The following is a 15,499-nucleotide window of genomic DNA, read 5'->3' on the forward strand; positions in this document are numbered from 1 at the left end:
CATTTCGGACTCCAAATCTATTTATAGATGCCGTTTTTTGATAAACAACTTTTAACTATCTCATCGATGATTCTATTACAATCAATAATAGTATTCAGCGCTGTGCGATCTTAGCTAGCTATTTACTGTACTGTTAAACGATTCGACAATCTGCAATACATAGTTGTTGTCAGTGTTTTCAGTACTGCCTTCATTTTTGCAACCAAATTCGTCAAGGATTTCCAATTTTTGCAATTGTTGACATAAGATGATTACAATATTACTAAGCATTGGAATTTCATTATTAACAATTATTTACCGATTAAGTTTATCTCAATAAGCGACTTTGAATGACATGTACGAAAAGATTGTTTAAATTGCATTATACGATGTTCTCACAATTACTGTACGACTTTTCATGGACATAATATGTCATCATAGATCGCAAGCATGAAAGATTCCTTAATTGTACAGTGGGATTAAATATTGAGCTTTACACAATTCTACTGCAATTCAAAACAACTTTATTGACAAACCATCAACGATATAATATAGCTTGGTTTAGCTACAACATGATGTTTATACAATTCCAATCTAAACTGGATGCTTATTCAATCTACAATGACCACTACTTTACGATTTCTGGTGATCTGGGTAAGTACCTAAACTCCTTAAAAATAATCATAAGTTTTCTGTGATTGTTACGTGACAAATAGATAAATTGGATTTTGTTTTCTCACTTTGTCTTTTTGCCAAAATGCGAGCGCCCTTTTGAAATCAAGAATGACTGTTCACTTTTTGGAACACTCACCACTGAAACAATATTTAGGCCAACTTCTGCAATTTAGGCAAAGCAGCTGCAAATATCTCGCCGAACATACAGTCCCCCCACAATCATGGGTCACACACAATTATTAGTCACCGGTCATTTGAACTGCTGATATCTGCTGAACTAAAATAATTTTTTTCAAACTACTATTTTTAGTTTATCGGTAATGTCATCAAAATGCATTAAAAATATTTTGTGTGCGCTTAATATCAGTAAAATTGCTGTTCGAATTGATTTTGTCATACGTTAATAATTGTCTATTAAACTATCGCAAAAATTTCCAATGTTATAAGTTTGACATCTTAAACCGTTAAGTCATGCGGGTATTTGAAAAATTTCTACACAATAAATAGGTCTCATATAAGCCAAAAGGACGTGAATTTCAAAATTATTTGCAAAATAAAATTAACCCATAATTGTTACAACATCTACCAAATTTCACACAATCATGGGTCACTTTTTTGCTAGCGAAGCAAAACATTTCTTGGTTGCTATAGCTCAACCCAAATGCCCCTTGAATTTATACTATCAAATGATGCCCCTGAATGTTTTCCAGAAACGAGATGATTTCCATGTTGATATTCGGGTGTTGCCATGGACTTCTTTGTGACTAATAATTGTGAGCAATTTGACTAACAATTGTTACGGGCTGCAATTTTGACCAATAAGGCCGGAACAAATTTCAAATACTTCTTTTGTCACTCGGAGTTGGAACATCGCGAGGGGGGGGGGGGGGACAATTAAAAATAATGCGAAAAACAAATAATTTGGAATAAATTGCACGGAAGCTTGTATGCAAAAAAAGTTGCATACTATATCGTTGCACAAAACTTATAAATCAAGTAATTTTTTATCGAATAATTCAATCAAATCAAGAAAACAAAAGGTGAAATGACATCCATTTTCATAAATTTGTTTTTTGGTCTTTTAATCTTTCAAATATTGGAATTTGTTATCGAAATTTACATAAATTACTTCAAACTTTATTTATTTCTCCCTTCGGGTTTTTTGAAATTTCGAAGGGGGGGGATGACAAAAGAAGAAACTGATATTTGTTCCAGCCTAATTGTGGATTGAAAAACGCTGATTGTTTCGGTAAATTATGTTATTTTTTAACACAACTGAACATAAAAACACGTTTGAACTCAAAGGGGAAGCATTTAATGACTGAAATTCATGTTATTGGTGACTTGTTATTTGGTCAACTAACACCTGAATTAACAAGCTTTTTGTGGTGAAAGGATTCGTTAAGTGACTAATGATTGTGGGGGGACTGTATTTACACAATTCAATTCAGAGTTTCTTCAAATGACAATAGGAAGGGTCGTAGCAACTGTTCAACAACAAAAAAATGTGACTGTTTTGATTAACGAGTCTTTTTCCTTCTTGAAATTGAGCATCGTTTATATCTTGGAAAATTTCCTTGTCATACGAATTTTGAACTGCTAAACCAAGGTTTTCTAACTTTTGACTTTCATTTAATGAGCGAAAGTCATCATGGATTCCGTTTTAAAAGATCTCCATAGATCTTTAGTTAATAAGGAATAAGTCGATGATATCCCGAGTTACCAAACATTCATAAACAGGCTTACTTGCTTTAGCACAACTACTTTTGTTAACGTCTTTAAAGCTAATTCTATAAGCTATATTAAAACATCCAACAGAATAGTTTTATTCGACCTTATAGACAAAGCTTTAAGAAACTCTTCGGAGCTCTTTTAAGACTACCCACAGCTCTTTTAAAACTACGTCATGAAATTGGATAGGAATTTTATTGTGGGAGCTTTCTATTCCGTGTTTTTCTTCTAGTGTTATCACTTAGTCTCTCAATTGATGAAAATTACATTTAAATAATTTTAAAAATATTTTCATTTAGCACTAAACTTCCTGCAACCTAAGATTTCTGGTGAAATATATATGAAATAGTATCAAAACATAAGCGTGCCTCTAAGAAAATGAAGGTTGACCACAATTTAAGCATTTTTTTAAATTAAAAATAATAATTTTAGGAACATATTAATTTCCTCAAATGATGCAATTATTTTGCGTTGAAATTCATTAACTATGCAACACATGTTTGCTTTACTAACATTGCCAAATTTGTTGAAAATGTCTAGTTTTTAGTACACAGTTTCACAATCAACATGGCTTTGAGTAAGTTAATATTGAAAATCTTAGCAGTTCTAAAACAGTTTTGAAATTGGTTTATGCCAGCTAGATAAAAATTGTAATTAAACAATTTCAATAAACAGCTTTTAAATGAGCTTGAATCACAGCTTTGTTAGACGTTTCTCTAAATGGAATACACGCTCATGACGGATTTATCCTGTTTTGAGTAAGAGAAGTTTAACGCAATAAATGAGAACATTTCGATTTGTTGCTTGCAAAAGGCATTCATGCAACTATTTGTTAAATTACCTTTTGACTATGAGTATAGTCAATTATGCCAGCAGATCGTGGCCTAGAGGATAGCATCCTTGTCTTCTAAGCCAACGATCATGAGATCGAATCCCGGTCGAGACATAACGTGGCACACATAGTATGATGAAGGTTGGCGGTTTTAGCATTAGTGAAATGCTAGCCGTGTATACCTTGGAATTGTACGCCTCAATGATGCAGCACATGCATGTGGATGGATCTTGTCAAGGGAACTTAGATTGCACTTGGAGATCCTAGATATGTGTGTGCTAGTAGTACTACCGGTAAACAACCATTAGTACAGGGGTGTCAAGTAGCATAGCAAAGTAAAAATAATAACGCGGGGTAAACCACAATAGATCAACTTAATGGTCGCAGTGGACTCTCTCCCCAGCAGGAAAAAAAGGCCAATTATCTTCACATAACACTATCAGTTTTATTATTTGATTTGGGTTTTAAATTTAGTGGGCCGCAAATTATCGTACCTACATTTCACTCATTCCGTTTAAGACGACAAATTGCGGCAAGATTACAATCTTTGAACTGCAATAACTTTTTTTGAAGTCCAATCGTGTTGCAGTCTTCGGGTGAATGCTTTAATAAAAATGTTCATAAAAAACAATCGGTCAATAAAGAAAAAAAATTAAATGACAAAGTTTTGCTTCTCTCGAGCAAAATTCCTTAGAATCCTATTCACGCTTCAGACTCCAGAAACCCCTCCCTATGCTCAGATTTTATTGAAATTTGGCATTTGACCTTCTGGTAAGTTAATGATCAATTTCAGCTAGGAGCGAGGGAAATTTATCATGTTTAATTCTTCCTTTATTAAGGTAAGTTCACTGCGGTTCGTTAAACTATTAAATAAAAATGCAAATATTACTTTTTTAGTAAATGAACCATTTTCGAACGATTTTGATAAATAATCACTTGAAATCTTTGTTTTAAATTGACATTTACGGTTCATTGAAAATCAGATTTTTTCAATTTACCATCGAGTCTAAAACTGTCGATAAATCAATATTTTTTTCTTGAAAAATGCATTTTTATTATTTTTACTATCACATCTTCACTAATAGCAACAATATTGTTGATCATACTCAAAAGTCAAGTTCAGATAATCGATAGCAAATTTCATCACCTTTTGTTCATTTGTATAAAACAAATCAAAAGATTTCATGTTGATCCAAATGATTACTTAATCCTAAATAACTTATTAAAATTGAAATCTACTCTACACGGTTCTAGACACATCTGATATTTTCTTCCTTCCACATTTCTCGAAACGTCAAAGTCAAAATGCTTAGAAAAACGATGAAAAGTTTTTAAGATTCCGACAAAAGCGCTATTGGCCCTATGGTTGTTCAGACGAATGATAACGTAAAGCCGCAAATTCTGGTTTCTTAATCCTCGGAGTCGTACACTAAAAGGGACAGCCTCCAGCAGCGTGGGAGTGTCTATTTTCGATGTCAGCAGGTCAGCCACAACCAGAGCTCGAGTAGCGTTCCTACGAACTTGAAGCGTATCCAAGTCTACGAGGCGGCAAAAATTTTCGTAGCTTGGCAGACGAAACGGATCGTGCCAATTCAAGTGACGTAGGGCATATTTACCGCAGGAAGCGCCACTGGATAGCCTCGATCCGTTCCACTCCGTTCTGATAGAAGGTGCACCAGACAACTGATGTGTACCTACTAGAGAATGGAAAGAACTATGCAGCAATAAAGACTTTTAAGGCAATACACGTCTTTGAAGTCTTGGCCATGCGAAACAGGAATCCAAGGTTTCTAGAAGCTTTGTCAACAACATAGTTCGTGCGAGCCTTGTACTCCAGCCGTGGATCAAGGATAACTCCTAGATCGTTGATGTGTTCCAGTCGGGTGATGGTTTCGCTTCCAAGGATGTACTCAGCGTGAAGAGTGTGCCGCTTACGGGAAAATGATATAACAGAACATTTGCTGCGGTTCAACGGCAGGCAGTTAATGTCACACCAGTGAGCAAATATAGAAAATTGCTACTGTAGAAAGTCGATGTCGTTTTGGTTGTTTATGGCGTGAAAAAGTTTCAGGTCATCAGCATAAGCGAGTTTTGTGCCGTTAAGAAGCGAAAGTGTGTCATTGAAGTAGATTACGAAGATTATCGGTCATAAATGGCTTCCTTGGGGCACCCCTGAGGGGGCAGGTAATTGCCTGGAAAAGGATTCACCAGTTCGAACGGATAATTTCCGTCCCGTCAGACAACTCCGGAACCAATCCAATAGAGATCCACAGAATCCTAAGCGTCCGAGCTTTGCGATAGTGTATCATGGTTCACCTTGTCGAACGCACCAGAGAGATCAGGGTAAATGGCGTCAGTTTGGGTCTTCCTGGCAAAGCAGTCTTGAACGAAAGATGTGAAGCTCAGTAAGTTGGTAGTTGTCGATTATTGACAAAACAAGATTTTTTTTTAATTTTTCGAAATTTCATAATTGGAGCATAACGCAAAAACTGTTCTACTGAGATTTTTTTTTTCAATTTACTTTTCGCATTCAGCGGCCGATTTACATTGAAAGCTATCTTCAGCTCCTTTATTTCAAAAATGCTGTAAACTAGTGTAATTGTTATGAGTGTATCAACCTTGGAGATTAAATTTCAAATTTTCCCTAACAATACAAACTTCAAGTCTCATCCTTCCAAAGTCCGCAATGCATACAAATATTATGTTTACGCACTTTGTTCTCCAGCATCCTCGAAAGCCGCTAAATAACGACAATAATCATCACAAAGATGTTTACTCGACCGGTCAACCGGCAACACAGCCAGTGTAGTGTGCGACTTTGTTTGAGCACGTGGTAATAACTTACAAGTTTTTCCAGGCTGCGTTAATGCACAGACATACCTACTTTGGCACGTCTCGATGCTCACTCGCCGGTCACCAAGCGTCGCCGTCGTTCGTCGTTTGGACGGAATGCAACGACGTCGTCGACGTCGTTGGCGACGGCGACGTCCGCGACACATCCATATAAATTCTGTTTTGTTGACTCTACGAGACATGCTGGATTGCCGTCGCTGCCGCCTCTTGCCTCCATCGTCGTCGTCGTCTTCGTCCTCATCGTCAACGCTTTCGCATGTGCTCTTGTCTGGGCGCAACACTTGTGCTCTTCGCAGTTGTTCAGCGGCGTTGGACGAATACGGACGCGAGTGAAAGTGAAATCGCGCGCTAGCGGCATTTGCCCAAACCTCCAACAAACAATTCCAACACTTTACCTTACCTTCTTACCATTATTTGTACCCCTTCGGAGTTTGAGTTGAGGATTTTGTGTTTGTTTTCTTCCCTGCCTGCGCCTGTGAACTCCGCGTGTCGTCTGAAAGTGCTGCTGCATTATTCTGTTGGTGCAATTAACATCTTTGCGTTGATAGAGCAAAGGCGAGAGAGAGAGGGGTTGGGGTTGATATTTCACTTTTTCGAAAGCCGGCAGCTTCTGCGAAAAAAACGATTGTCGCAGAACCAACTCTCACCTTAACACAGATTTGATCAGAGCCAATCGTACGTACGTGCAATTTTTTTTGGGCTTTCCATGCTTTGCAGAACTGGTTTTCTGAGACGCAGACGCTGACAGTGATATTGTTGGTTTCGAAGTGGCTGCGAAATACCTGCGTGACCTTAAAACAAACAAAAAATACAAACAAAGTGTGTAGCTCAGCCAAGTTTATTTGTCATTTCTCTTGCGCAGCTTTTGGCAACCAACCTGTTAGACGTGCTCACGGATCACGACAAGTGTATGCCGGTAAAGTATCGCGGTTTCCCAGAGCCAAGTTTATTTACCGACCGGGCCAATCGAAGGACTTCCAATGTTATCCAAAGGGATTCGGAACCAATACTTTGCAACGATCTGTGGTAAGTACTGACACCCTAAATGCCCCAAAAAATATATTACATATTGACTCCAACGTCCAAAACGCCCACACTCACTCAAAAAAAACATCCTCACAGCTGATTTTCGGAAACCCCTCTACGACTCTCATTCGACATTGTTGTACCCAGTAAAATATCATTCGTAGCGAATCACCCCGTGACGACTAAAGGTCTACCCCGGCACACTGAAGAGAGTGCATGTCAATTAATCTCTATCACATCTCTATGGGCCAGCCAACCAACAGAAGAGAGCTCTTCTAAGCAAGCAAGTGGATGAATGTGGCCAGGGGACTGGACTGGAAGTGTGTCTCCCATTCATACCTTCCTTTTGCTTTAGCTGCTCCTTTTGTTGATGTTGTGTTGTACCTACAGTTGACCATAACACGCGCCGCGCCTCCACCGACCAACGACACTTGTCCGGGGCTGAGTGTTGTTCTCCTTCGTTGTCTCGCTTTTTGCTTCTCCGCGGCGGGCGCCCCAATCCCAATCCGCAGAACTGAAAGTTTCGGTATCGCTTACCTTGCCTCGAGCTAAGATCGCACACTCTCGCTCTCTTCTAGCCTACCCAGAAAAGGGGACGTACCGGAGGGGCTAATTGGGAGGATAGAAAGACCCAAAAATGTCAGGTGTATTGATTTTTTTTTACGATATTGAAGAGAAAACGGCGTGAAAACCCCCAGATGTTAACTAACTGTGTCCCAACTGGGAGGTGTATAATTTTTAACATCTTCGCATGTGAAAAGAAAAGAACTTTTTGATTGTCCAAAAAGTATCCAAGATAATTTAATATAAACAAGTTGTGCAGATCTGAATCAGTTGACAACATTAGTATTGGAATCTTCCCAGTTTGTATACTGATTTAAAACAAAACAGCTTTGTTAGTTCACATCCGTATGCACAGTCTCCTAAAACTTCGATTGGCCCTACTTGTAACTCTCCGTTTTAATGGTTATTTCAAAAGAAGCTAAGTCTTTAAATTCATTGGCTTAGGCTTAAAAATTTCTAAACCTGAAAAATAGAATTTTGAAGATGCCTTGGCCAAACCCTGCGCACGGTGTTGGAAAAGGGAAGGGTATATCAAACATTAGCCTTCCTTTGCGCTTAGGATCTATAGGACCCGAACTGTACTTTCTAGAAGCGATATCTCAGGAACGGTTAAAGCTAGATACATGAAATTATCTGACTCCTCCTAAAATGAGGAGCTCTACAATTTCGCATTTTGAGATTTTTGTATAGGGTTGCCAGAGTTACCCAGTAAAAAAGGGACAATTAGCCGGTTAGGATCATATAGACCCGGATTATTGTTTCAGCTTGCTATCAACTAATGTCTACCTGCGGCCCTTCCCAGTCAATGGCTTAATGGTTGCACTCCGTGATTGATGCGGAATAATCAACATTGCACAATTAACTAAATGAACCGTTTCGGAACTGACAAATCTCTCCAAACATCGACTTTTTTTAGCAAAATTTGTATTGGTTTGGTGCAATGATTAAAAAAGACTCAAATTCGTAATCATCCTGTTCATAGAAGGCTTTCCAAATTCACTTGTCAAATCGAAATATTGAAAAATTTGGAAAAGATGGATTGAGTTGCGGTAGAGATCCGTTCTTTGAAAAATCAATATTTTTTATGATATAACTAGAGTTCGTGAAAAAAATATTCTTTTAAACGTCAAAAATTTGTGAACGCTACTTTTTTTCAACAACACCAGTTTTTTTTTATTTGTCTATCAATTATCTAATAATAACGGTAAACTTCAAAATTTTGGGAAAAGGGCGTTCATTTTTTATATTTGGAGACCATAAAATTGACCCTTGTCCATTGTAATTTCGTCATTTCACAGTTCTGGGATAAATAAACCGTTGAGAATTCAAACGCCTTGAAAAAATGACGTACATATATAAGTTGGGAGGGATAATTCATTTCATATTCCCAAATATTTAAACTACTTTTCAAATTGAGCAAAATTTGTAGAAACATGTAAGTAACAAAAACGACTAATTAGGGTTAATCTATTCTGAGATTGCCATAATTTTTTCAGCTCGTATCCGGGCCGGAAAAATTCGGAATATTTTTATCTTAAAACCTGGAAAAACCCGGGTACGCATTTGATTTTAAAATTATCGACCAAAACGCCAGGCAATATCATCAACAATCAATAAAAAGAAAAAAAAGACTTGATTTTTTTTTTATTCTTAATCGCATTTTAGGCTTCCACAAAACCTTTCATGATTATTAAAAAAAAAAAAAACGAACACAAACACACACAGAATCTCAATGAAACTTGATGTTTTCTCGAAGAGATTCCCTTTTCTTAACTCTATCCATCTTTCGAGGATATGATGGCTAGCATCTTACAAATGCTAAAACCACCAACCTACAGAAAGTGTACTATGTTTGCCATGACCGGGATTCGATCTCATCGATCTCAGAAGACTTGGAGGCTATCCTCTACGCCACGGGTTGCGGCTAAACTTACTCAAAAATTATCAAATTTTATTCATAAATAAAAAATTTCACAATTCATATGGATTTTTTTTATTTATATTTGTATCATAAAGCAAATACAGGTCGGACTAGCGTCTACGTTCACCATTCTTTTAGTCATTTTATTTGGAACGAATAATCGAATCCGACCAATAAAATCAAAAAATTTTACCCACGGAAACTTTTTAATAATTTTCTGAATGTAGAAAAAGGGATTTTATACCCTTGCTTTTCAAAACTACACCTACAGTACCGTTCAAAATTCTATAGAAACGGAAAAAACGCGCTGATAATATTTTCGTTCATGTTTTCTTCAATTGATAGATAAACTGACAAAAAATTATCTCCTAAAATATTTCGTTTCTAAAATGTTTGAAAACTGAGTGAGATACGGCAATTCGTTGAAAATCGAACTTTTTGGCCTCTACCATTCAAACTGCAATATCTCAGAAATGAGGCATCGCCCGCATCGCTCATTATTGATTTTTGTGATAATTTGTTTAATAGGTCAGTTGGATCCATGATTTTCATGATATTTCAGGCTTGAACTGAAAATGCGATTTCTCTAGAATTTTTTGATTATGGTTTGCATATGAAAGCAATGTTTTGTATACAAAAACCAGTAAATTAATTTTTTTTTTCAAAATTATGGGATTCTGATTGAAAAACATAAATAAATTATTTGTTTTATTTCATTCAGCCAGAAATTTATAGACTGACTGGTGGAGTGAAAACATATTGTTCTAATAATCCTTCCAAAAATTCGATGGAAATCGCATTTTTTAGTTCAAGTAAAAAGTTTGATACCTCGCGTAAACTTTTGATTCAACTGATAGAGTTCTTTTGATTCATGCTAGCTTCGATTTCCAAAAATTATCATGGAAACTGCTTTATGCAAAAAGATATATTTCAACCCGGGCTATTTTTATCTAAAAGCCTGGCAAAATCTGGGCATTTGATTCCTGAATGTCGATCAACAATCCGGGCAATATCCGGCCAAATTCGATCCAAGTCCAGGAATTACTCACCACAAATCCAGGGAAAAAACATGAATTTTTTCTCATCAGCAGTTTTCGAATCGTATTAAACGCTGCAAAAAAAAACTTCTCATGGTTATTTTTAATCAACTTGTTCAAAAAAATTCGTTTTAGAGGCATAAATAAAAAAAAATTAATACTAAATTAATTTTTAATTAATAAATTAGTTTTTTTGTTTGTGTAGGCAAATAATATGAAAAAATCCGGGCATTTTTAACTGAAATCCGTGCAACCAGGCCGGGCCGGACTTTTGTCAAATTTTGTGTTAAATATCCGGGCAAACCAGGATAAAACCGGGCAATCTAGCAACCTTACAGATGATGGTTATCAGAGGGCGAGAAATATCAATTCATCAGAAGTTGATGGAACAGAGAAAGTTTAAGAAAAAGACGCTCAGCTTGATGGGATGAATGCTGATTTTTTTTTTAAACAGTGTTACGAATCCGAATAATGATTCTTCATTCTATGTTGATGAAGATACATCTTATATATAAAAATGTAGGCGTTTTCTTTGTAACACCATCACGTATAAACGGTCGGTCGAAATGAAGTGAAATTTGCTATCCGAGGGTTTTTCGGGTCAGAGATGGTTTGTATAATAGTTTCTAGAATCTCAATATTTATGGAAGAGGGGTCCCCATAGAAAATCATATCCTTTTGCTATCTTATATATATATAAATGGAGGCGTTTTCTTTGTAGCACCATCACGTATAACTGGACGATCGGAATGTAGCAAACTTTGGTATCCGATGGTTTTTTGGGAAAGTGATTGTTTGTGTAATAGTAATAGTCTTTTTATGGAAGGTGTAGGGATGAGATGAAGAATATACAGAAAATAAATCAAATTTAATTAGGAACGAAATAAAATAATAGTTGTATTCGGCAACACTGTAGATGAATAAAATAAAATAAATTTCTATGACAACATTTGCTATTTTGGCAGCACTTGACAAACAAACAAAACAAAGTCAGTCATTGATCTATTCTTGCGAGCGATAGACTTGTTTAAGTGAATCTCTTAATTGAGATTCGTAAAATCACTACAATGGCGTGGTTGGTAGAATAAGCACAAATAGCGTAGATATTTAAGGCTGCTTCTGCTGATTGTTTTAATTTGGCCTTCCGGTGGAAATAAGACGGAATTGGCGTTGAAAGCGCAGATATTTAAGGCTGCTGCTGCTGATTGTTTTGAATAAGCCTTCTGGTTGGGCAGGCTGTTTGTTAGAATACTATCGAATTATTCCGGCTCTGGTAAACAGAGACAGAGTAACAAGGAAAGCACGACAGAAGGGAGGCTCCCATACAAAATCAACTTAAAAGATTAAACATTTTCTAATGATTAATCAAGTAAAAGGTGAACGAAGTTTACCGGGTCAGCTAGTTTTCGATAAAAGCGATTCCTTCGTCAATGATAAGGCGATGAGATTATTTCGATGTCTCGGCGATGAATGGCTTCAATACCGTTATCACTCGGAGAGAACAAAATCATTTACCAATATAAAAAATAACCCAGGTTGCAGAAATTGCGTGAAAATTCAATGAAGAAAGTCTTTAACTTCAATAATAAAAACGCCTGAATTTATTGATTTGTTGAAAACTCTTTTTTCTTAACATTCACTGCAAAACGAGGGCGAAATTAAAATATAAATCGGATATACGGATAATCGAGTCAAAATATAGGGATAATCAAATCACGGATAACCGTACTGCTTTAGCAATATTGAGGATTTCATCAAAATCTGCACAAGAACGTTTTCCAGAACTACTAATTGTTTTTGAAAATTAAATATTTGAGGTCGTTGCAAAAAGGGTGACCATCCAAGTCAATTACTATTTTTCGTCATTGAGATAAAAATCATGGGCTAATGGGTTTATGGGTTTCGTGGAACATTTAATTGATTTTTTTTATATTGAAATTTGTTTGTCAAAGGCCAGTTTATATAAATTATTTAATATTTTGCGGTAATTTTACTAAAAATATCGGATCTTGAATGTCGATCCACAGTTATGAATAAAACATTATAAAAAGTTGTATGGGTGTCGAGCTACTGGTTTTTGCTCGGCAGATTAAAAATGCGTCTGAAATCCATTTTTTATTTAGTAAGTTTTTCATATGAAAGTGAAAAATTTTCATTATAATTCTTAAATAACAATTAAATCAAATGTATTGCCACAAAATCACATCATATTGATACATGTTTTTGTGCAAAATAAAATTACGCATATATTCCAAATTTAAAGAATATAATTAAAAAATTAGAGTTATAAGATTAATTCTGTTTTTCTTCTATAGATGATTTGATATACAAACGTCACTGTGGCGCATAAACAGTAGATTTGCCGTTTCGTTTTTCTCAAATATTTCGAAAACGGTTTGATTTTTTCGATAAGAATGAGATCAATTAGAAGCTTGTCGAAAAATGCATAAAAAAGAATAAAACAATGGATGTGCGTCACTTTGGCATATCACGGAAGTGATTGCTTCACGAAAGAAGGATCAACTTTGCCCTTTTTCATTATCTTTTATTCAACAAGTTTTATATAAATAAGAATTTGGAAGAGCTTCTAAATTATTTATTTATAAAAAATCTTTGAAATCTTAGTCGGTCAAATCTCGGTGTTGTAAACTGGTTTTACCGAAATCGGTAAAACCGTCCATTTTCTCAACACCGAAATAATGGTTTTTACGGTATAAAATCCTGTATTTCCAGTACATTAGTTAGCCGGATGTACCTACTTATATTTTTAAATTAAAGCTACAGTAGAGTTAAAAAAATGAAATCGCGTGAAGCAGCGCACACTCTTCTTACATTGACAAGCTGCCATTTCTCTCTCAGCTGATTTTTTTTTTTTTATTTTCAGACAATTTAGTTCACCTATCCAACTTACGCTACACAAAATTTGAAGACTGTACAATAACTGAAAAAGAAATATCTACAGCAATATTGAGATTGCTTCACAATAATCACTTGTTTTTTTTAACGTTGTCAAAAGATGTGAATATTTTTTATATAGTACCTAGCCAAGTTCCATCAAAATCGAACTCAGCAATCGAAAATGGTTCTGGTCTTCAACAAGATTAAAATTAAACACCAAAACTGTTGTAAATTAGTAGACATTCTGTTCCTACTTTGTTGTAAAAGTAAGTACAGTAAGAGTAAGCATTTAAACACATGTTTGTATTTTCGTATAAAATTTGATTGTCATAATTGTTACAGGTAATTGGTATTTTTGACTCTCTTGAAAAGCTTTTTTATATAAAAAAAATGCAGTAACAAAGTTTCTGTCAATTTACTTTTTTTTACAGAACAAAGCGTTAATTTTGAATGGATTTGTCATCCCTATTTGTTCGCTATGCTTTTAAAAAGAGAAAATTAATGTGATCAAGATCAAGATAGAGGGGAAAACATTACTGTTTTGGACAACAATAATCTGTTATCTGACCAAACAATTTTGTTACAGTGTTTTGTGTTTTGTTTATCCAAATTGGTTCATTTTAACCGAAAAATAAATTTCTATTTCAAATTTCATAATATTTTCATGAAAATCTGTAAGAAGTGTTATTAAATCTGTATGATCTGTTCATAAATCTGTATTCTGTGTTACGAAAAGAAGACAAAATTTCATCTTAAATCATATAAAACTAATGTGATTCCGGCACAGTGAAGTTATAATGATAAATATAATGATTATGATGAAAGTTTTTAGACAAAGTTAAAAAATAAAGGCACAGAAGCATCATTTTCTGTTGAAAATATTGGTTTATTTATGGCGGTATAAATTCTGAGCATTTTCTTTTTTTTGCCAGGAATTTCCCACATCGTTACAATCTTCCCTATATTTTACATAATTACTATTGCAATTATTTGAAACCTTTTCCTAAATCCGATGTATGTATTTTGAAAAGTACCGGTTTAACCGGTTTTATCGATTTTTTCAATTACAAATATCGAAATACCGGATTTGAAAAAACCAGTAAAACCGACCACCCTAGTTTTGAAGGATTGTTCAAAGGGAACTCAGATTCCTCATAATCGGAAACAGTAAAATTTTCAAGTGCTTAAGTAGTAAAATCTACTCGTTTTCATCTATTGACTAAAGATGGAAATCCTCCGCACAACCCTGCCTTGTCAGCATGAACCGATCGGAACGAAAACGAAAACCACCAACTGTGTGTGAGCGGGGGTGGCCTCATCACACTTTCTGCTGCTGATGGCCGTTGGCATCGTTGTCATCGAATTGCTAGGCTAGGCTAGCTAACATAGGTCGGTCAATCGATGCCGATGGTATGGTCCAGCCAGATGGAAAATATTAAGCGCAAATAACTAAACAACAACAACAAAGCCCCTGGCGCCTCACCGCTGCTGCTGCTGCTCCACATGTGGTGTGTTAAGTATGTGACACGATGACCTAAAACAGCTGCCATTTAAGGCTACGCATGTTCCTCTACGCATCAGGTCCAGTCATCGCGTGGGTTTCCTAGAAAACTCCCGGAGAAGAAGTTTGGTTGGAAATCATTCACGCATACTGGCAAAAGGCAGTGATTACGCAATACATGGACGCGGCACGCACATGTTTCCTACTCCGGTGTGATTCCTCGAGGTGTTTACCTACACGTTTTTCGCTGCTCATTTTCAACCCAAGAAGGAGTTTTCTTCCGCGGCCGAATGGAGCAATCCAAGAAGAATTCCAGTCTCGGTACCTATTAAAACGAATGATACGCACAGAAAAAACACCGAAGAAGAAATACAAACCAAACTCCGACTAAAATCGAAGCTATACACACAATAACAGACGAATACACGCATTCGCAGATCGGACTGCGTCGATCCGCGTCTTCTTCTTCGTCTGAGCCGATA

At 35.9% G+C, this 15,499-nt stretch overlaps 1 protein-coding gene across 4 annotated transcripts in view; it reads left to right on the forward strand.

Annotated features, from left to right (window-relative positions):
* Positions 1 to 15,499, forward strand: part of LOC129745981 (facilitated trehalose transporter Tret1-like) — a 173,831-nt gene that overhangs the window by 28,581 nt on the left and 129,751 nt on the right. The window contains exons 1-2 of one of the 4 annotated variants that reach the window (XM_055739396.1): positions 6,345 to 6,749; positions 6,933 to 7,096. In XM_055739396.1, the coding sequence (XP_055595371.1) occupies positions 7,051 to 7,096 (46 nt within the window). In that variant the 5' untranslated portion in view covers positions 6,345 to 6,749; positions 6,933 to 7,050. Of the gene's footprint in view, positions 1 to 6,344; positions 7,097 to 15,499 lie in introns of those variants that run through there. The other 3 variants (XM_055739397.1, XM_055739395.1, XM_055739394.1) reach the window with 3 other exon arrangements.

Source organism: Uranotaenia lowii, chromosome 2, assembly GCF_029784155.1.
Source record: "Uranotaenia lowii strain MFRU-FL chromosome 2, ASM2978415v1, whole genome shotgun sequence".
Classification (NCBI taxonomy): Eukaryota; Metazoa; Arthropoda; class Insecta; order Diptera; family Culicidae; genus Uranotaenia; species Uranotaenia lowii.